The sequence below is a fragment of the Pleurodeles waltl genome, chromosome 4_1, assembly GCF_031143425.1.
Source record: "Pleurodeles waltl isolate 20211129_DDA chromosome 4_1, aPleWal1.hap1.20221129, whole genome shotgun sequence".
NCBI classification, from domain to species: Eukaryota; Metazoa; Chordata; class Amphibia; order Caudata; family Salamandridae; genus Pleurodeles; species Pleurodeles waltl.
Window position 1 is genome coordinate 872,259,398 of NC_090442.1, and position 22,508 is coordinate 872,281,905.

Genomic DNA, 22,508 nt, shown 5'->3' on the forward strand with positions numbered 1-22,508 from the left:
TATCAAAACTGTCTTCCTTGTGTCAGTATAATCTGCCAAAAGAATAAGCAAACTACAAGGTCTTTCTGTTACCTTGCCTACACTTCCCAGACAAACTGGTTCTTAGAACCAGAGCATCCTTTTTGCCAAAGGTAGTCACACCTTTACACATCAGGCAGAACGTCACCCTTCCTACATTTCTCCCCTCTCTCACCCTACTACGGAAGAGGAGAGACTCCACCACCTGGATCCAAAAAGAGCATTATTGTTTTACATTGATCATACCAAAGACGTCCGGGTGGACTATCAACTCTTCATTGGATTTGCGGGGGCAAAGAAAGGGAGGGCAATTCATAAGATAACCATCTTTCGAAGGATAATCCTTTACAATAATGAACTGCTTCCCAATGGCCACGAAACAGCCTTACGGGGGTTTAAGAGCTCATTCCACCAGGTCTAAAGCTGCAACCACTGCATTAGCTAGTGGGCTCCCAGTCTTGGATATTTGTCAGACCGCTACGTAGACATTACAGCACGTGTTCGCCAACCACTACTGCCTCAACAGTCTGGTCTGGTGAGATGAGCATGTTGCCCATTTGGTCCTCTGGTACTTCTTAGTTTAAAACAATCCTCAGACCCACCGCCTGGCAGAGATGACTTTGGTATCTATTCTAAACTAAGGAATCTGCAGCTAGAAGTCTCTAGCAGATGAATAAGTTACTTGCCTTGTGTAATGCTTTATCTGTAGAGAATCTATCCAGCCGCAGATTCCTTAACAACCTTCCCAGCCACCCCTTTCTGCACACTGACCTTATGAGAGAGATCTTTCAAGACACGGTCAGCACGCTGGGGTGCAACCTATATACCTATTGCACGTCACTTCTGGCACAAACGATGCCAGTGAAGCCATGCTGAGCTGACCAATGCCACCTACTGGTGTGCAAGGGAATTGCTAAAATAAAATCTGGATCCGGTCTCATGGCTGGGCAATAGTCTAAGGTAAGGATTCTGCAACTAAGTAGAGTCACTACCAGATAAAGTGTCACCAAAGATAAGTAACTGCTTCATCTAGTTCCCCTATATCTAACAGGTTGCCTGAACTGCTAACAAAGAAAGTGTGGTATACAATTTGGGAGTTTATAACCGCCTGTTTGACAGACCTCCCATACGTACAAATAGTTTTCGCTAATTCTTCTGAAGTTATAAATTCACATGCATGCTATTTGTCTTGTCTTGTCAGTATGTATGATGGAACCTTTTTGGATCCTGAAAGAGTCCATAGAGTGATGATGTAAGTTTTGGAACACAGCGAAGTAAAGAATAAATAATTGTAATACATAGCTCTGTGTGTGGCTTATTCCTTGTTGGGTATCCAGGCTGGAGAACTACACCTGGCAAAGAGATAGGGGATATGTAACCCAAGCATCGACAGTGGCCTCCCAGAGAGTTTGCCATGGCCCAAGCAAACTGCTTGTGCATGCCACATTTGAAGATAAAGAAAGCTTTATGGAAAAGTCTGTGTATTAGTGGTCAAAAAATTACGAAGTGGACCATACAGAAAGGTACTGCACCACTACGCCATATAGAATTTTACATTCTACAGAGTATTACTGCTAAAGGCGGATGCAACCAGATTTTCAAATACAGAGATTAGTAATAGCAGACTATGCAATAACGCTTTGATTGGAAGATCTGTGAGGCAGAGATCAACCAGGTGCTAAAAAATAAATAAAATAAAAAGACTGAAAGCATGACTTTCAGATTTCTGAAAGAGTAGTCTGCTTTCCAGAATTTAACAAAGAGAATCAGACTGCTGCCGAAGGGGACTCCAGGGGAACTGCTTGGAGTTGTGCTTACGGAGACGTCCATACCCCCACCGACAAAAGGCCCAGCAGAAAGCTGTTCTCTCAATGGAGGATGCCAATTATGACTCCGAGGTGAGCACAACACAGGGCCAAGGTAGGGGTATGAATGGAACACATCCTGATTCGGGCCTAGGGAGTCAGAGAGAGTGACAACTGCAGTGTCAGTCAATCTTGTGAACAGTTAAAATGCTGCCAACTTCCTGAAACCACCACCATCCCTTGATACTGCCAAAAAAGCAGAATACTGGTGACAGATGAACTGCTTGGATAGAGACATTTGATGATTTCTTTGACGTGCTAGAAGAAACGGGTAATAAAAAGATTATCAAATACCTCAAGAATCTTGCTGGTGATGATGGAAAAGAAGTCATAAAGTGAATGCAGCGAACTGATGAAGTTATGTACTTTCAAATTAAAAATGTCTTCAATCTCAAATTCAATCTAGTGCTGAATGTATATTACAAAAGGTACATTTTCATTCAGGAATTGGTGAAACCATAGATGAATTTGTTGAGAGACTGGATACACTTATAAAGCACTGTAGATTCAATTAGTTTATTGACAAAGAAGTAATATGTCTCAGAGTTATTGATGGATGCTTGTCAGATTCATTCAGACAATGAATGCTGAGATAAACTGTTAGTCTGGAGCAAGTTCTTATGTCTGCCAGAGCTGAATAGCGTGCTGATAGACAAGCTACTGATACGGGGGTGGGGGTGCCCAAAGTGAGCCAGCCATGAACATGAAAAGTAAGCAGAAACACAAAGCTGAAGGACACAAGATAATGTCTACACGGAAAAAGAAGCTGTGTTTCAGATGTGGATTGCCATTTCCACCCGAAAGTAAATGTCCCGCTGTTGGACAGATATATAAAGGCTATGATAAAGAGAACCATTTAGTGATTGTTTGCAAGGAGAAATAAAACGTAAGTGCATCAGGCACAAAGACATAATGGCCAATCGAATGTTCCAGAAGCGAAGTTCGACACACCTACAAGGCCAAGCGACAACATGAATTGAGACAAATCGACACCCAACGAAGTTGATCGTCTTCTAAATCATTGTTGAAAAGCTCCTCAGCACTAGTATTGAGTGAAAGTGAAGATGATGATTGTGTAATGTTGATGTTTACCTCAGAAAGGTTTGTACATGTTGGACTGGCTGCATGTGAGGAGAAATACCAGTCAAAGAAAAGTCGACATGGAAAAGCACCCAAGTTATTCAAACGTTGTCCAAAGATTACTCATAAAATAAATGGTTGTGCAATACCTTTTATCATCAACTGTGGTGTGTCAATAAATATTAAGCCTGAAGAGAAATACCATGAGTTATCTCTATTGCCAAAATTGACACCAACAAAGACAAAATTGTTCACATGGGCTGCCTCAACGCCTTTGAAAAGTAAAGGTTCATTCGTAGTGAATAAGAAGCAGAAGAAGACCAGACTTTAAGGTACAGAGTCAAGTGCCTGTCTACTCAGTTTCAGCACAGCTGCTAACATGGGACTGATCTCAGTGAATTACAACATGACTGCTCATCACAAAGTAGTAAGTCAATTCCCTTCATTATTTCATGGACTAGGAAAACTTAAAACTATGAAAGTACAATTACATATCAATAATGATGTTCATCCTGTTGCTCAGAGACATAGAAGAACTGAATTTCATTGACAAGAAGCTGTTGAAAAACAACTTGAATCATTGCTTAAACATGATATCATTGAGCGTTCTACTTGTCCTTCGCTTTTGGTTTTTCCAATGGTGGTAGTACCCAAAAAGGACAGTGAAGGAGCTGTACGCATATGTGTGGGGATGCGTCAAGCGAACAAGGCTATTGAAAGAGAACAACACCCAGGTCCACACATTGCTGACGTAACACAATTGAGTGGTGCAAAAGTGTTCTCTTGTCTTAGCTTGAAGAAAGGATATCATCAGTTAGAACTCAAGGAGAATTTGCAGGTAAATTACAACCTTTTCTGCACATATTGGTCTATTCAGATACACAAAACTAAGTTTTGGTGTGTCATCAGCTGCCAAGGTTTTTCAAGAGTCAATAGACATATCAGGCAACCTATGGTAAATGCTTTCAACTATAGCAATGACATGTTGATTTTCGGAGCTGCGCAAAAAGAGCATTAAGGTAAGTGTGTTGTTTGCTCCTTGTTGTAGGTTTAACACTAAATGCAGAGAAATGTCAATTCAAGAAGACAAAGTTAAAGTTCTTTGGTCATATCTTTTCTGAAGGGGGCATGACACCCGATCCTGCTAAAGTACAGGTGTTCACTGCCAGTTCCCCAAAAGATGTTTCCATGTTGCTTTCATTCCTTGGCATGGCTAGCTACTGCTCTAGATATATACGTGACTTTGCCACTATGTGCGCCTTTGGGAGAGCTGACAAAAAAAGAGTGCTTCATTTCACTGGTGACATGATTGTGAGCAACGTTTTTGAAGAATTAAACAAGCTATTGAAAAAGCTACTGAAAAGGCATATTTTGATCCAAAGATACACACTGAAGAAGTTGTTGGCGCTAGCCCAGTCAGGTTAGGCGCTATCCTTGCATAACATAGCAGTCAGTAAAATGCTTGAGGCATATTGTGGCCTATGCAAAAAAAAGTTTGTCATAGACTGAACGTGCACACTCGCAACCTGAAAAAGAAAGTATAGCGGTGATGTGGGCTTGTGAATATTTCCATGTGTTCCTGTAAGGAAAACCTTTCACACTTGTGACAGATCATCAGGCGTTGCTGACTATCTTTGGCAATCCAAAGGCCATGATGCCTCCACAAATTTAACGCTGGGGTCTACAATAGCAAGAGTACAACTACACAATTGTGCATCATCCAGGGAAATATCAAAACCCTTCTGACCACTTCTTTAGAATGCCTATACAATGTGAAGGCAACACATCTAATACTGCTGAAGCCTACATAAACTTCATTGTGAAATCAAACACACCATCTGCCATTTCATTGCAACAAACTGGTACTGCCATGAGTCAAGATAGTGGCATGCAAAGTTTAAAAGACATTATTGCCCATCAGTCATGGAATTGACATACTTGATATCTTACCAGTGACAGTGAGTGTCAGAAATACAAAAATGTCAAAGAATAACTGATTTTCTCATCTCAATGAACGAATTGAACAAGAATTTAAAGCCTGTCATCTATGGAACTGCCTGTCAGTGAAAACTACTCAACATCCGCTGAACGTGTGAGAGTTACTAAAGCATGCCTGGGAGAGAATTTCTATTGACTTTTTTGGTCCACTTGACAATGGACATCACTGGATGGTAACTGTGAACGAATACTGTTGCTTCCAATTAGTTGAAGATTTCTCATCTATCATTCAGGAAAGAGTCATTGAAAGATTAGATGCCATCTTTGCAATATGGGGCATTCCTGCGATTTTGAAAAGTGACAGTGACACACCACCTAATAGCAGAGAATTTAGAGACTTCCTCAATCTGCTTAATGTGAAGCATCAGAAGAGCAGACCTCTATGGCCTGAGGCTTACGGCCCAGTTCAGTGTTTCATGAATACACTAAGTAAAGCGTGCTACACTAGAGAAGCTCAGCCTCAAGACTGTCTTAAATTCCACGTTACGAGCTTACCGTTCAATTCCTCACTCAACTACAGGTGTAAGCCCTGAAATGTTGATGTTCAGGTAAGCCATAACGACCAAGTTGCCTCAGTGAACCAACACCAGATTGAACTGATACAGAGACACTTGCAATAAACTTGAGTCTTAAACAGAAAGTGAAGGCCTATGCAGACAAACAACGACATGCAAAGAAGATCATCTTTAACTGAGGAGATTGAGTGCTTGTCAGCCATGATGACGTAAATCTAATGCTCCTTTTGACGCCAAGCCATTTCATGTTGTAACCAGCAAATGGCACATGGTGAGTGTCCAAGGTCCAGGAAAACCTATGAGATTCCTTGCACTTCAAAACATGTGGTTCAATGCTCGTTGGACCCAAATATCAATGTAGAGACTGGCTCAGAGAGAACACTTGGAGAATACCAGACTTCCATTGCTTCTATAATCAGCAAAGCAGATCATGGACTCTCTGACTACTGATTCCCAGTTTCCAAAAATGCAATCTGAATGAGTCATCAAAGCGCCAAGAAGGCTCATTGAAGAGTTATGATGTGTGTATGTTATAAGAATGTATGATGGAACCTTTTTGGACCCTGAATGACTGTAGAGTGATGAAGTAAGTTTCATAGCCTAGTGAAGTGATTGCATGTATAGAATGTTGAATTTGCTGTTACACTCTGACGAATAAGGAGGTGTAATACAAAGGCCCGTATGTGGCATATTCATTTGCGGGTACCCAGGCTGGGGAGGATGCTACGCTATTCACATACACTTATTGCATCTGCCTTTCTTTCTAACATCACTTGAGAAGGACATGCAGTGTGTCAAAGGGATGGCAATTAAAGAAATTTCCAAAATCTATATTTTCACTGCCTTTCTTTTATTTGCTATTAATTATTTTCTATCTAGCCTTTCCTTCGACCACAGACCATGTTGAAATGTAAGTTTTGGTACATTTGCACCCACTGCGACATGTACCCATTCAAGTGTAGCTTATTACATGTAGGTCCCTGTGGAGAGGAACTGCAAATGATGACCCAAAAACATAAGAGAGGGTTGGTGTTCACATTATTTGCAACTAACTCCAGGTACTCCCCCGGGAACACCCACAACTACTCTTCTAGATAACACTTAAAGAAAAAACATGCAGGTAAGTGTAACTGAACCCCTGTATACATTAGGGGCAAGCCCACATACAAAACTGGTTCTAGGATCAATTGTCAGTTCTACAACCACTTTCATGCAGAACATTTCCATGCAATTTCCAAACTTAAGAAGCACTGAAAAAGCTTTACTAATGAAGCCTTGCATATAGAAGCACTTCAATACGCCACTGTCTATAGTAAAGCACAGCACTGTTTTTGTGCTAAAAAGTAGCAGTTATTTCTAAAAACTGATTGAATTGCCTAAAATATAAATAGTTTGTATGAGTATCTTGCACAGGACAATACTTTCCGAAGAATGTTTTACTTCAGTAAATAAAATGTATACTTTCTCAGTAGTACACAACACATAGGGGGTCATTCTGACTTTGGCGGGCGGCGGAGGCCGCCCGCCAAAGTACCGCCGTCAGAATACCGCTGCGCGGTCAAAAGACCGCCGCGGTAATTCTGAGTTTCCCGCTGGGCTGGCGGGCGACCGCCAGAAGGCCGCCCGCCAGCCCAGCGGGAAACCCCCTTCCATGAGGATGCCGGCTCCGAATGGAGCCGGCGGAGTGGAAGGGGTGCGACGTGTGCAGTTGCACCCGTCGCGATTTTCAGTGTCTGCTTGGCAGACACTGAAAATCTTGGTGGGGCCCTGTTAGGGGGCCCCTGCAGTGCCCATGCCAGTGGCATGGGCACTGCAGGGGCCCCCAGGGGCCCCGCGACACCAGTTACCGCCAGCCAGGTTCTGGCGGTCAAAACCGCCAGAGCCAGGCTGGCGGTAAGGGGGTCGGAATCCCCATGGAGGATTCCCCAGGGCAGCGGTTTTCCGTTTCTGACCGCGGCGGTACCGCCGCGGTCAGAATGCCCATGGATGCACCGCCAGCCTGTTGGCGGTGCATCCGCGGTTGTTGGCCTGGCGGTAGTCTACCGCCAGGGTCAGAATGACCCCCATAATCTCTTCAGTTGTCAAAAACTGATTCAACAAATATGTTAATTAGCAACTCGATAAGCAATCGCTCATTCTTGGACGTTTATACTGGTGAAGAGCTGCTACCTCTGGTTTTGTTTTTGTTACTTCTGGCACTGATGTTGCTGGCTTCGGGACTCATTCACTTCAAGAGCCCTGTTTACTCTGTGGGTTCCAGTACTTTCCCTTCCCCAGAACCCCTCAGCATTAAACGGGAGACTGCTGATGGGCTAAGGACAGAACAAGGGATAATCCATGTGAGGTGCATAGTGTCACAAGGTGTCTGATACTACATACCCTATGACCTTTAGCCATTTTGGGAATCATCTCCCATGCTGTCGCATCCTTGTGCTTGATTTCAAAACGTTTCAGTTTCAAGTTTCTGTCATGTCCTTCAGCTGTTCCTGTTGAGCCAGATAGTTTGTTGACAGTTTCTTCCTTTTCTGTGCAATGATTGAAAGCACGAGTGTGGCATCGGGTCTGACAAATTACATTTTTAAACACACACAAAACATGGATTGTGCAGATTGTCAGGCCTTGTGCTGGCTCGTAAAAGATTAGTGGTTCCAGAAAGCACTTTGACACCCAGCTAATAAGTCATTATTCTCTATTTATCGAACTATATATACTCTTAAGGGGAGTTAATTAGCATAAAACACTTGCAGAATGTAACAGTCAACAGGGGTGTACATCATTTCATCTTTGAAATACCTTTCACTAAAACAAGCATTCTGCTGCCAAGCACTAAGAATATAAAACCAGCATCCAGAAGAACTCAAATTAAACCCAATTCTGTGGACATTTTGAGGGGGGTCTAGAGGCTTACCTGTACCAAAATAGCTAAAGCTGGTGTTCCTCTATTCCACACAGTCTGTATTGTTAATGTACACCTGTTTCCTTCCTTAATTGTATAGTGCTCCTTTGCCTTTACGGCTAAATACAGATGATCCTAGTAAATTTAAATAAGACATAAATAAATAAATGTTCAAGAAATTATTTACATATATTTATATTCTTTTACTTGCAGCAATCGCTTCCTGCCTGAACTGGATCCTGAAATACTTAATGGTGGTCGTGTTCAGCTTGTGGTGAGAATTATAATATGTTTTCAAGTAAAACGTTAATGGTAATAGAAAACTTAAGAGCTAGAGTTTCGGCTTATTATGTATAGTAAGCATTAGTTGGTGAAATACGAGTATCCTGTACAATGAGGTTACAGTGATTTATCTTGCACCGAGTTTGTTTCACAGATTCCCACCAAAGGAAGAACTCACCTATCTGATCATACTCTCAAACAATATAGAAATAATTCAGTATATTCATTTACACTTTGAATGTCAGGGCACAATACAGTAGCTGAAGGAAAAAGGAGGCGGGGCTTAAGAGACACATCGAAAGGGCAAAACGTTTTACCAATCTCAGACTCCTCACAAGTTAGGTCATATCCTCAACACTTAACCCCCACCTGCTTGTGTAGACATAAAGAGTGTGCCTTCTCAAAGAATTAGTCTAAAAAATATAATTACTGGAAAATGTTATAAATTTTTTAAAAAGCGTAGCTAGTATATTTACAACAATGAAGTGGATATTCAAATCCCAGACATAAAAGTGTGCATTCTCTTCTTTCCTGAGGACATTTTGGCAGACTAATGCTTCGACTGTAGTGTTCATGTCTACGTTTTGAGGACAGCTTCATCTCTTCTATTATTTGCAGTAAATACATTTCGAACAAAGGTAGAGTAATAGAAAAGTCAAAAAGTATAAAATTAGACTACACAATGAACATTATACAAAACATTGTGAAAACGCTTGTCTTGGGGTTTGGGCAAGGCATTTGGTTAGGGGGAAGTGTAGGATTAGGTGGTTAGGTGTAAGGGTTAGCATAAGGTTTGAATGATGGATGATGTCGTATTAGTGAGCAAATAAAAATGTGGTGCTTGCAGTTCATCTCTCTCCAGGAATGCTACTTTGTTAAGATCTTTAGCCAGGGGGTCTGAGAGTCAAATTGTATAGCAAGGTTCCAGGCTTAACGCTCTGGGGTGATTGTGGTAATCCACAGGCACCTGGCATTGTAGGCATTTGAAAAGGTGTGTTAACTTTGTGGATGCATCTCTTCTGGCTTTTGAGGCTTTGGCCCTTGTTAGACTTTTCATCCTTGGCGTGGTCTCCCTTAACTTTTTGCCTCCGTTTCCCAGGTTGTTGATGTGGGCTGGACTCTGATTTTACTGTTTTTGTTATTCTGGGCACTTTACCACTGCTAACCAGTGCTAAAGTGCAAGTGCTCCTGTTTAAAATGTGTATGTAATTGGTTCTCCATGATTGGCATATTTGTTTTACTGTTAAGTCCCAGGTAAAGTGCACTAGAGGTGCCCAGGGCCTGTAAATCAAATGTTACTAGTGGGCCTGCAGCACTGGTTGTGCCACCCACACAAGTAACCCTGTAATCATGTCTCAGACCTGCCACTGCAGTGTCTGTAAGTGTATTTTTACACTGTAAATTCGACTTGGCAAGTGTACCCACTTGCCAGGCCTAAACCTTCCCTTTTCTTACATGTAAGGCACCCCTAAGGTAGGCCCTAGGTAGACCCAAGGGCAGGGTGCAGTGTATAGATAAGGTAGGACATATAGTAATGTGGTTTATATGTCTTGACAGTGAAATACTGCCAACTTCGTTTTTCACTGTTGCAAGGCCTGTCTCTCTCATAGGATAACATGGGGGCTACCTTTAAATATGATTAAAGTGTAGAATCTCCTAGAGAGTAGATGGACAAGTGGAGTTTGGGGTCCCTGAACTCACAATTTAAAAATACATCTTTTAGTAAAGTTGATTTTAAGATTGTGCGTTTGAAAATGCCACTTTTAGAAAGTGAGCATTTTCTTGCTTAAACCATTCTGTGACTCTGCCTTGTTTGTGGATTCCCTGTCTGGGTCAGTTTGACAGTTGGGTTGGTTTTCACCTCTCACTAGACAGTGACACAAAGGGGGCTGGGGTGTAACCTGCATTTCCTGATTAGCCATCTCTGCTAGGAGGGAGGGGTGGAGTGGTCACTCTCATCTGAAAGGACTGTGCCTGCCTCTGACAATGCCGGCTCCAACCCCCTGGTGTGTGTCTGAGGCCTTGTCTGGGCAAGGCAGGATTTCACAAGTAGGTGTGAGTCCCCTTTGAAGAAAGATGACTTCAAAGACTAAAATGGGTATAAGAAGGGCACCCAAATCTACAGACTTGAGAAACACTTCTGGAACCAAGAGGAACCTCTGCCTGGTGAAGAGCTGATAGCTGAGGAAGAAGTGATGCCCTGCCTGTGACTGTGCTTTGTGGAGCTTTCCTGCAGTGCTGCTTCTGCCAGAGTAAGAGGGCAAAGACTGGACTTTGTGTGCCTTCCATCTTGTGAAGAAATCTCCAAGGGCTTGAGTTAGAGCTTGCCTCCTGTTGTTTGAAGTCTCAGGGACAGCAAAGACTTCTCTCTGCCAGCACCTGGAGTCTCGGGAGAGACTCCTGCTCTGACAAGTGGTGCCCTATCCAGTCCCTGGGCCCTTGAAAGGAAAGCTGGTGGAAACCCAAGGAAATCGACTTCGGACGACTCCGGACCGCCGCCACTGCTGAATCCGGTGACGCCGCCTGCACCTGACGCCGTAACCTTCGCTGGAATGCGACGCTCTTCGCAGGCCCGACACCGCGGCAGCCCCGCTGAAGTCCGCGACTCCATGGAAGTCGCTGCACCACGTCGTGACCGACGCCGCTCGAAGTGCGTGGATTCAACATTTCGCACAGACGCCGCGATCCCCGACTTCGCGCATCGGCTTGTTTTCACTCTTCACCAAAGGTACTGTACTTGGGGGTCTACACGACTCCGTGTCCGGCGCCGCTGGTCTCGGCTTGTTGGGAACGACTCCGTCCCGACGCCGTGTTAACATCTCATCGAAGCATTTTTGTTTCTAAGCGCTATTTTTGAGTTTAATCTTTAAAAATTCATAACTTGACTTGTGTATGTCGGACTTTTGTAGTTTTGGTCTTGTTTTGTTTAGATAAATATTTCCAATTTTCTAAACTGGTGTTGTGTCATTTTGTAGTGTTTTCATTAAGTTGCTGTGTGTGTTGGTACAAATACTTTACATCTAGCGCTCTGAGGTTAAGCCTACTGCTCTGCCAAGCTACCAAGGGGGTAAGCAGGGGTTAGCTAAGGGTGATTCTCTTTTACCCTGACTAGAGTGAGGGTCCTTGCTTGAACAGGGGGTAACCTGACTGACAACCAAAGACCCCATTTCTAACATTGGTGATCAGCGGTTGGGATTTGGACTTGTATTTGTACTTGACATACAGTAATTAAGTGTACACTACTGTTTGAGTTCAGACCACTACGTGACCACATACTGCTTGTCTTGAGATTTTTGCTTTTTCTCTTTTTGTGGATTTTTCCCTACGTCCACTTTGTTTTGTTTCGCTGATCCTTGATTGACTTTGAACTTCATTTGGGAACTTGTTTCTGCATTTGGAACTTTGCACTCTTTTTACCTTTCATCATGTCTCTACTTGGAGATGCATCAGTTGGAGCTGACTTTGACCTTGAGAAATTGGAGAGTTATACCAAAGCTCAGTTGAAGCAGTTCTGTAAACGTTTTGACTGTCCCATTAAGAGCTCATCCAGGAAGGAGGAGCTGCAAAAGGTGCTGAGGGCCTGGGTGACAGCCAAGAGCACTGAAGGGCACACAGAGGATGAGGGAGATGAGGAAGAGTGTTCAGTACACAATGGTATTGTGGGTGGGCCTGTATTTGTCCAGGGAGAAGGTCTCCAGGGCAGGTAGCAGTGTCTCATCCAAGGGTCTGACACCTGAGGAGTTGCAGGACAGACAGGCAGAGAGGGCATACCAATTGGAGCTGCAGAAGCTCAATCTGGAGAAAGAAAGAGATGAGAGAAGAGCAGTCCTTGAGGAAAGGAAGATGCAGCTGGCTCATGAGCTTAACTTAAAGGAGTTAGATCAGAGGAGCCAGTCCAGTAGGGATGGTGGCAGCAATCCTACAGTGCAGCCGGAGAGAAGGGTACACATCCCAAAAGACCTTGTGAGGGATTATAAGAGGGAGGATGATATCTACTTGTGGTTCAAGGGTTATGAGTCAGCTCTCCACATGAACCTGGTCCCTGAAGCTCATTGGGGGGCAGCCCTGTGGAAGCATTTTGAGGCAGAGGGGAGGGACACACTGACGGCCTTAGGGGATGCTCAGAGTCTCACCTACCCTGTCATGAAGGAGGCCTTACTCACCAGGTATGGTCTCACCCCTGAGCAGTACAAGGAGAAGTTTAGATCCTACAAGAGAAAGGAATCCCAAACATGGTTGGAATGTGTTGATTCTTTTTGCAGGTCACTGGATGGTTGGGTGAAGGGCAGTAAGGTAAACATGTATGAGGGGCTTTACAATTTAATTGCTTGGGAGCACTTGTACAGTTTATGTTTTCCAGAGCTGTGCCAGCACCTCATTGACAGCAAGCTGACTGACCCCAGGAAGCTTGCGCAGGAAGCAGACCGCTGGGAGAGCACCAGGGTCCAAAAGAGGTAAGGGGGAGACCACGCCAAGGGTGGGCAGGGTCCCTCTCAGAAGAAAGGGGGGGGTAAGGGCAAACAGGGGGAGTTCTCTAAAGGGCCCCAAACTGATTCCCAGGGTAAGGATTCCCAACCCCCCAGTGAAAAGAAGCCATGGTTGTCCAAAGGGAAGCCAGTGGCAGGTGGTCCCCCACGTAAGTGCTATGCATGTGACCAGGTGGGTCATGTGAGGGGGACCCCAAATGCCCCAAAAGTACACCGGCACCCACTGGTGCACCGTCCCAGGGTTTGGCCAGTGTAGCGCTTGGGGAGGAGTTGGTTTCAGGTGGGTGGGAACCAGCAGAAATGACCCTTGTCTCACTAGGGGACAGTGAGATTGTCCAGAGAAACCTAGTGCCTGATAACACTAAGAAGTACAGGCAATGGGTGACCATTAATGGACAGAGGGTGGAGGCTCTGAGAGACACAAGAGCCAGTGTGACTACAGTGAGGAGTCACCTGGTGTCTGAAGAGCAGATTGATCCCCGGGTACTTCACCAAGTAGTTGCGGTAGACAACTCTGAGCGCCTCTGCAGAGTGGCGCAGGTTCCCTTTGAATGGGGGGGGGTCTCAGGTTCCTGGAAAGTAGCTGTGAATCCAATCATGCCTGTTGATTGTTTGCTAGGTAACGACCTGGAGGATTCCCCTTGGAAGGAGGTGGAACACAGGTCTCACTTGGAGATGTTGGGTCTGCCTGGGTGGGTATGCATATCCACCCGGTTTATGGCAGCCAATCAGGGTAGTGAAAAGCCCCTGGAGCCTGAAACAGTGGCCCAGGGGACCGCCAAGAGGAGGAAGGGCAGGGGGCGCGGGAAACCGGCCCCAGAAGTTCCCACGGTCCGGGAGGACGCAGAGCCTGAGGGTGATGCCCTGGAGCCTACAGGGGAACAGGTGGCTGAGCTGGGGGAGGTCCCTGAGCTGTCGCAGTGGCAGCATGAAGGGGGACCCACCAGGGAAGCATTCTGCACAGCGCAGAAGGAGTGCCCTACTCTTGAGGGGCTACGGCAGCAGGCTGCAGCCCAGGCGGCTGGCGAGGCGCCAGGTACTCACCTGATATATTGGGAGGATGGCCTCCTGTATAGTGAGCCTAAGGTTCCTGAGCCTTGGTCAGCTCGTATGCTGGTGGTACCCCAGTGCTTCAGGGCCTTCCTACTGGGTTTGGCTCATGATGTGCCTTTGGCAGGACATCTAGGGCAGGACAAGACCTATAAGAGGCTTGTCTCCCACTTTTACTGGCCCTTGATGCACAAGCAGTCAGCTGCTTATTGTAGGTCTTGTCAGACTTGTCAGGCAAGTGGCAAGAGTGGGGGGAAATGAAAAGCTCCTCTCCAACCTTTACCTGTAGTCAGTACTCCCTTTGAACGGGTAGGAATTGACATTGTGGGGCCTCTGGACCCCAAGACAGCCATGGGCAACAGGTTCATCCTGGTCTTGGTGGACCATGCCACCCGGTACCCAGAAGCCATTCCTCTAAGGACGGTCACTGCCCCTGTGGTGGGACGTGCCTTGATGGGAGTTTTTACCCGCATGGGGTTCCCCAAGGAAGTGGTATCTGATAGAGGTACAAACTTCATATCCACTTATATGAAGTCTCTGTGGAAAGTGTGTGGGGTAATCTACAAGTTCACCACCCCTTACCACCCCCAAAGTAATGGTCTGGTTGAGAGATTCAACCGCACCTTGAAAGGCATGATTCAGGGCCTGTCAGAGCCCTTGAGGCGTAAGTGGGACGTCCTCTTGCCATGCCTTCTGTTCGCTTACAGGGAGGTGCCTCAAAGGGCCTTGGCTTTAGCCCCTTTGAGCTCATCTATGGCCACCCTGTGAGGGGACCGCTCAGTCTGGTGAAGGAGGCTTTGGAGAAAGCTCCTAGTAAACCACCCCAGGATGTATTTAGCTACATGCTGGCACTAAGAAACCAGACTGCCCGTTTCAGGAGTCTCGCTCAGGAGAACCTGGAAGCAAGCCAGGAGGATATGAAACGGTGGTACGACCAGAATGCCACTCTGGTTGAGTTTCAGCCTGGACAAAAAGTATGGGTCATGGCACCAGTGGAGCCTAGGGCTCTCCAAGATAAGTGGACTGGGCCTTTTGAGGTGGTGGAAAGAAAGAGCGAGGTCACCTATCTGGTAGACTTGCAATCCCCCAGGAACCCTTTGAGGGTCCTACATGTCAACCGCCTCAAACCACACTTTGAGCGAACTGAGCAATCCATGCTCCTAGCGACAGATGACGGGGTGGAGGAAGAGAGTGAGCCTCTTCCTGACCTCCTGTCTGCAGGAGAGAAAGATGGGTCTGTGGAGGGAGTGATCCTCTCCCTCTCCCTGACTGAGGAACAGCAGAGGGACTGTCGCCACGTGCTGGGACAGTTCGCCTCGCTGTTTTCCCTGATCCCAGGAGTCACACACCTGTGCACACATGATGTGGACACTGGGGACAGTACACCTGTTAAACATAAGGTTTACAGGGTGACTGACAGGGTCAGGGCTTGCATTAAGGAGGAAGTCTCCAAAATGTTAACCCTAGGGGTTATTGAGCACTCCAGCAGTCCTTGGGCCAGCCCAGTGGTCTTGGTCCCAAAGGCTGCTGCTCCTGGTGCCACTCCAGAACTTAGGTTCTGTGTGGACTACCGGGGTCTCAATGCGGTCAGCAAGACTGACGCACAACCCATCCCCCGAGCTGATGAGCTCATTGATCGGTTAGGAGCTGCCAAGTACCTCAGTACGTTTGATTTAACATCTGGGTACTGGCAGATTGCCTTAACTGAGGGGGCAAAGGAGAGGTCAGCATTCTCTACCCCAGATGGGCACTTCCACTTCAATGTGATGCCCTTTGGGATGAAGAACGCCCCTGCTACCTTTCAGAGGTTGGTCAACCAGGTGTTGGCAGGACTGGATGAGTTCAGTGCCGCCTACCTTGATGACATTGCTGTGTTTAGTTCCACATGGGAGGAACACCTGCAACACCTCTAGAGAGTGTTAGAGGCCCTGCAGAAGGCAGGCCTCACTATTAAGGCGAGCAAGTGCCAAATAGGGCAGGGTTCTGTGGTGTACTTAGGACACCAGGTGGGGAGTGGCCAGGTGGCACCCCTACAGCCTAAGATTGACACGATTCTGGCTTGGGAGCCTCCCAAGACCCAGACTGAAGTGAGAGCCTTTTTAGGTCTCACAGGATATTACCGGAGGTTTGTTAAGGGGTATGGTACCATTGTTACCCCCTTAACTGAGTTGACTTCTAGGAAGCAACCCAAGACAGTGATCTGGACAGAGGCTTGCCAGAACGCTTTTGATGCCCTGAAGGCTGCCATGTGCACAGCACCTGTGCTGCAGGCACCTGACTACTCCAAGGAGTTTGTTGTGCAAACAGACGCCTCAGAGCATCGTATTGGAGCAGTAATCTCACAGCTTAATGAAGAGGGCCTAGATCAACCCGTAGCCTTCATTAGCAGGAGGTTACTACCCAGGGAACGTAGGTGGAGTGCCATAGAACGCGAAGCGTTTGCTGTGGTCTGGGCACTGAAGAAGCTAAGACCCTACTTGTTTGGGACTCACTTCCGAGTTCAGACCGACCACAGGCCCCTCAGATGGTTAATGCAGATGAGGGGTGAGAATGCAAAACTGTTGAGGTGGTCCATTTCCCTACAGGGGATGGACTTTACGGTGGAACATCGTCCTGGTACAGAGCACGCCAATGCTGATGGTCTGTCCAGGTTCTTCCGTCTTAGTGATGAGAACTCCCATAAGGTTGGGTAGTTGCTCCCCACTTTTAGCTGGGGGGGACACGTGTTAGACTTTTCATCCTTGGCGTGGTCTTCCTTAACTTTTTGCCTCTGTTCCCCAGGTTGTTGATGTGTGCTGGACTCTGATTTTACTGTTTTTGTTATTCTGGGCACTTTACCACTGCTAACCAGTGCTAAAGTGCAAGTGCTCCTGTTTAAAATGTGTACGTAATTGGTTCTCCATGATTGGCATATTTGTTTTACTGTTAAATCCCTAGTAAAGTGCACTAGAGGTGCCCAGGGCCTGTAAATCAAATGTTACTAGTGGGCCTGCAGCACTGGTTGTGCCACCCACACAAGTAACCCTGTAATCATGTCTCAGACCTGCCACTGCAGTGTCTGTAAGTGTATTTTTACACTGTAAATTCGACTTGGCAAGTGTACCCACTTGCCAGGCCTAAACCTTCCCTTTTCTTACATGTAAGGCACCCCTAAGGTAGGCCCTAGGTAGCCCCAAGGGCAGGGTGCAGTGTATGGATAAGTTAGGACATATAGTAATGTGGTTTATATGTCCTGACAGTGAAATACTGCCAACTTCGCTTTTCACTGTTGCAAGGCCTGTCTCTCTCATAGGATAACATGGGGGCTACCTTTAAATATGATTAAAGTGTAGAATCCCCTAGAGAGTAGATGGACATGTGGAGTTTGGGGTCCCTGAACTCACAATTTAAAAATACATCTTTTAGTAAAGTTGATTTTAAGATTGTGCATTTGAAAATGCCACTTTTAGAAAGTGAGCATTTTCTTGCTTAAACCATTCTGTGACCCTGCCTTGTTTGTGGATTCCCTGTCTGGGTCAGTTTGACAGTTGGGTTGGTTTTCACCTCGCACTAGACAGTGACACAAAGGGGTCTGGGGTGTAACCTGCATTTCCTGACTAGCCATCTCTGCTAGGAGGGAGGGGTGGAGTGGTCACTCACATCTGAAAGGACTGTGCCTGCCTCTGACAATGCCGGCTCCAACCCCCTGGTGTGTGTCTGAGGCCTTGTCTGGGCAAGGCAGGATTTCACAAGTAGGTGTGAGACCCCTTTGAAGAAAGGTGACTTCAAAGACTAAAATGGGTATAAGAAGGGCACCCAAATCTACAGACTTGAGAAACACTTCTGGAACCAAGAGGAACCTCTGCCTGGAGAAGAGCTGATAGCTGAGGAAGAAGTGCTGCCCTGCCTGTGACTGTGCTTTGTGGAGCTTTCCTGCAGTGCTGCTTCTGCCAGAGTAAGAGGGCAAAGACTGACTTTGTGTGCCTTCCATCTTGTGAAGAAATCTCCAAGGGCTTGAGTTAGAGCTTGCCTCCTGTTGTTTGAAGTCTCAGGGACAGCAAAGACTTCTCTCTGCCAGCACCTGGAGTCTCGGGAGAGACTCCTGCTCTGACAAGTGGTGCCCTATCCAGTCCCTGGGCCCTTGAAAGGAAAGCTGGTGGAAATCCAAGGAAATCGACTTCGGACGACTCCGGACCGCCGCCGCTGCTGAATCCGGTGACGCCGCCTGCACCCGATGCCGTAACCTTCGCTGGAACGCGACGCTCTTCACAGGCCCGACGCCGCGGCAGCCCCGCTGAAGTCTGTGACTCCGTGGAAGTCGCTGCACCACGTCGTGACCGACGCTGCTCGAAGTGCGTGGATTCAACGTTTCGCACAGACGCCGCGATCCCCGACTTCGCGCATCGGCTTGTTTTCACTCTTCACCAAAGGTACTGTACTTGGGGGTCTACACGACTCAGTGTCCGGCGCCGCTGGTGCCAGCTTGTTGGGAACGACTCCGTCACGACGCCTTGATAACATCTCATCGAAGCATTTTTGTTTCTAAACGCTATTTTTGAGTTTAATCTTTAAAAATTCATAACTTGACTTGTGTATGTCGGATTTTTGTAGTTTTGGTCTTGTTTTGTTTAGATAAATATTTCCTATTTTTCTAAGCTGGTGTTGTGTCATTTTATAGTGTTTTCATTAAGATGCTGTGTGTGTTGGTACAAATACTTTACACCTAGCGCTCTGAGGTTAAGCCTACTGCTCTGCCAAGCTACCAAGGGGGTAAGCAGGGGTTAGCTGAGGGTGATTCTCTTTTACCCTGACTAGAGTGAGGGTCCTTGCTTGAACAGGGGGTAACCTGGCTGACAACCAAAGACCCCATTTCTAACAGCCCTGATTTAAAGTTTGATGGAGGGATTACTCTCACAAACATGATGGATATCCCATCTGCCGTAATACAGGTGCATTATATCCGATGCATTTGTAATTTGGCAGGCAGGATATCCATCATGTTTGTGACTGAGTAACCCATCCGACATACTTTAATGCACATGTACTATGAGGGACAGAATATCTGTCACATTTGTGAGAAAGTAAGCCATCAACTGAACTCTAAATCAGGCCTTCTGTCAGTTACTGCACAACCAGCAGCAAGCTCTCTATTGTTTGGAGGAATGAGGCTTGGAAACATGAAGCAGAAACCAGAAGGCGAGGGGTATTTCATTTTTACCTCGAAACGACAAGCCAACTGCTGACAGCAAGCCAACTTTCTGTGACTTTTTGGAACCCTGTCAACATAGGTTCAGTTCAATATACCTGACTCTACTGTGATTTTGCCAAAGTTATAGTACCTCAACTAAAAACACAGACAACACATTCCAGTAAGTCAAACGCGGTGTTGCAGCTTTCATTCGACAGATCTCATTGCTTGAAATCCACATGGTAGCTCCCAAAGTCCCTGCACACATTCACAAACAGGACGTGCGGATTATGACATCAACGACCTCATTACGTAAGCAGAAGCAGCGCACAGACCTCTTTTCCACAGGAGAGTCAGTTCATTGCGTGCCTTGTGCAGTTTGGGCCGCACTGGAAAGATAAGCTGTTTTTAACGCATGCCGTGCAGAGAGCACGGCAATGAAAGACAAAATAGAGGATTAAACCACGTGTATTTCAGTATACCAGAACCCATTCACTTTTGGAAGGTGGTTGTGCCTTTCCGAGCATAGGGGTGCACTCCAGAGACATTAGCGTAAGCTCCTGTGGTGCAGAGACGACCCTTTAGGGCCCCTAACATTCAGGGGCCTCCCATTCTGCCACAGGTCAATTAATATTTGTGAGATATGAGAGACTAAGGGACCCCTCTTCACATTCTGGAGGAGGGCTCTATCATTTAGCATTACGCCCCTTCATGTTGCCTAGAAGTGTTCCACATTTTTGGGGAGGAGAAAGGGGTTCCGGGAAGGTCCAAGGTGCTGTGTACCCAATCTCCTAACAAGCTCCTTTCTGATGGATACAACTACCTGTGGATTCCTCACCTAATGAATACTCCCATGGCGCCAGCATTCGACGGAAATCTTCTTACTAGTCTCTGCACGTCGACGAGGACGTCACTCTAGCCCACGCGACGCCGTCTGACGTCATACAGGCAATAAGAGGTCCTCGACGACGTGCGGACGTCAGTTCCCTTTTTTCCGTGCATTCGAAACGGTTATCTTCGAGGGAGCAACTGTTACTTTTTTGGTTACAGTGTATTTTTGCTGCGTAGTCTTTCGCTGTGGTAATAATGTCGCAGAGAAAGTCTGGATTTAAGCCTTGTCGTGAGTGTGGAGGCAAGATGTCGGTGACGGATCCTCATTCCGATTGCCTTTGGTGTTTGAGCTCCGACCACGACGTCTCGACTTGTGATTCATGCCAGCACATGAATCCAAAGGCCCTCAAGGAACGCGAGGCGAAGCTGTTTATGGCTAAATCGAAGGAGAAGCATCACAAGAAGTCTTCTCCAAGACATCGGCGTCATCGAGACTCCCGGCGCCGTAGAGAATCTCGGCGTCATTCGAAGGAGACTCGTTCCAGGTCTTCGGATCGGCGCCGAAGGACATGGGAGATCAGTCCCACGGTTACGCCGCATCCTTCGACGCCGTTGCCCTCTCCGGCGTCTCCGACTTCACCTGGACAGGCGTCGGTGATTGAGGTATTGGAGCCTCAGGTGTTTTCTCCGGCGCAGACGCCGAGGCCGGCGTCGGGGTCGCCTCCGAGACAGGCACCTCAGTATCCGGCTTTTCCCACCCCTGGAGCCGATAGTTCCGCATTCTTGAATGCGATGTATGCCATCTTCCAACAGATGGCTCCAGGGAGTGCTCCGGCTGGGCCTTTGGCCTTTTCTTTGGGTGATCCTGCGCCTCTTCGGCCGGCACCCTTTATGCCCTTTCTCCCTTTTGGGAACGTGGGCTCGGCGCCAGTGTCGGCGCCGGTGGCCGCTCCGGTGGCTTCAGAAGGATTGGCCCCGGGGATTTCCATCCCGTCGACGTCGAAGTCGGGATTTCGGCCTGTGACTCCGGTGGGTCCATCTGCTTCAGCTGCTCTTTTGTCGGCGCCGAAGTTACCTGTGGCGCCGGACGCGGCATCGGTGGCTTCTGAAGATCGGCGCCGATCTTCGACTTCGGCGGAGGCATTGTCGACTCCGCGTATTGAACAGCGACTTCATTCCAGGAGACGTGCTCTCCGTGTATTAGAAGAGCAGGAGTACCAACGAGCCCTGGAGGAAGGAGAGCTAGAGGACTCGGGTGATGGGCTGCGTGGACTGGAGTCGGCCAGTGGGCTGGACACTTCCCCTGAGTGGGATCTTTCGTCCCCGGGGGAGTATACTGAGGAGGCTGCTTCCTTTCATGCAGTGGTACGGAAGGCAGCTAGTTTTTTGGACCTGCCTTTGCCGGTGGTGGAGGCTAAACAAAACCTTTTAACAGAGGTGCTACATCCGGCCTCAGCTGCGGCGGAGCCTCTGTTGCCATTTAATGACGCTCTGCTGGATCCGGTGATAGAGGTGTGGAAGAGGCCGGCATCTTCCCCAGCAGTTCACAGAGCCGTGGCCAGGAGGTATCGGGCGGCTCCGACTGACCCTGGGTTTCTATCTAGGCACCCTACGCCGGAGAGCTTGGTGGTGCAGGCCTCCTGTTCAGCCAAGTCAGCGCCTGGTTCTTTCCCGACGGTGCCTGGGGACAGAGATTCAAAGAAGCTAGAGGCGCAGTCGAAGAAATTTTTTTCGTCCTGCAGTCTGGCGTTAAAAGCCACCAATGCAACCTGTATCCTGGGGAGGTATATTCATGCTCTGATGGATGACATTTCCTCATCGTTTACAGAGCTTCCCCAGGGTCTTTTGGATCTTGTCTCAAATGCCCAGGCTGCTGCGACCCAGATTATCCAGACGGGACTGGATACCACCGACTCGGTAGCCAGAGCAATGGGCACAACTGTGGTGGCAAGGAGACAGGCCTGGCTCCGTAACTCGGGCTTTTCTGCAGATGTACAGTCCACATTGTTGGATCTCCCGTTTGATGGGGACAAACTGTTTGGAGCCAAGGCTGATTCGGCCATGGAACGTTTTAAGGAAAGCAGGGCCACGGCTAAGTCGTTAGGGCTCCAAGCTCCTTCTTCCACGGCCTCTTCCAGATTTTTCAGGAGGTTTCGTGGATTTGGGCGTGGCTCTTCCTCCTCTTCCTTTCGGGAAAGATATCAGCAACCTGCCTCTTCCCATCCCTATAGATCTTTCAGGGGGAGAGGTAGGGTCCGCACCAGAGGAGCCTCTCAGCAGCACTCTGCCTCTTCCTCATCCTCTGGCGGGGTGCAGCAG

The 22,508-nt window shown here is 47.2% G+C and overlaps 1 protein-coding gene across 2 annotated transcripts in view; it reads left to right on the top strand.

Annotated features, from left to right (window-relative positions):
* The window catches only part of LRRIQ1 (leucine rich repeats and IQ motif containing 1), a 1,566,481-nt gene that overhangs the window by 1,443,830 nt on the left and 100,143 nt on the right, over positions 1–22,508 (top strand). For both annotated transcript variants that reach the window (XM_069229624.1, XM_069229625.1), the window contains one exon: positions 8,586–8,646. In XM_069229624.1, coding sequence (XP_069085725.1) covers positions 8,586–8,646 — 61 coding nt within the window. The remainder of the gene's footprint in view (positions 1–8,585; positions 8,647–22,508) is intronic.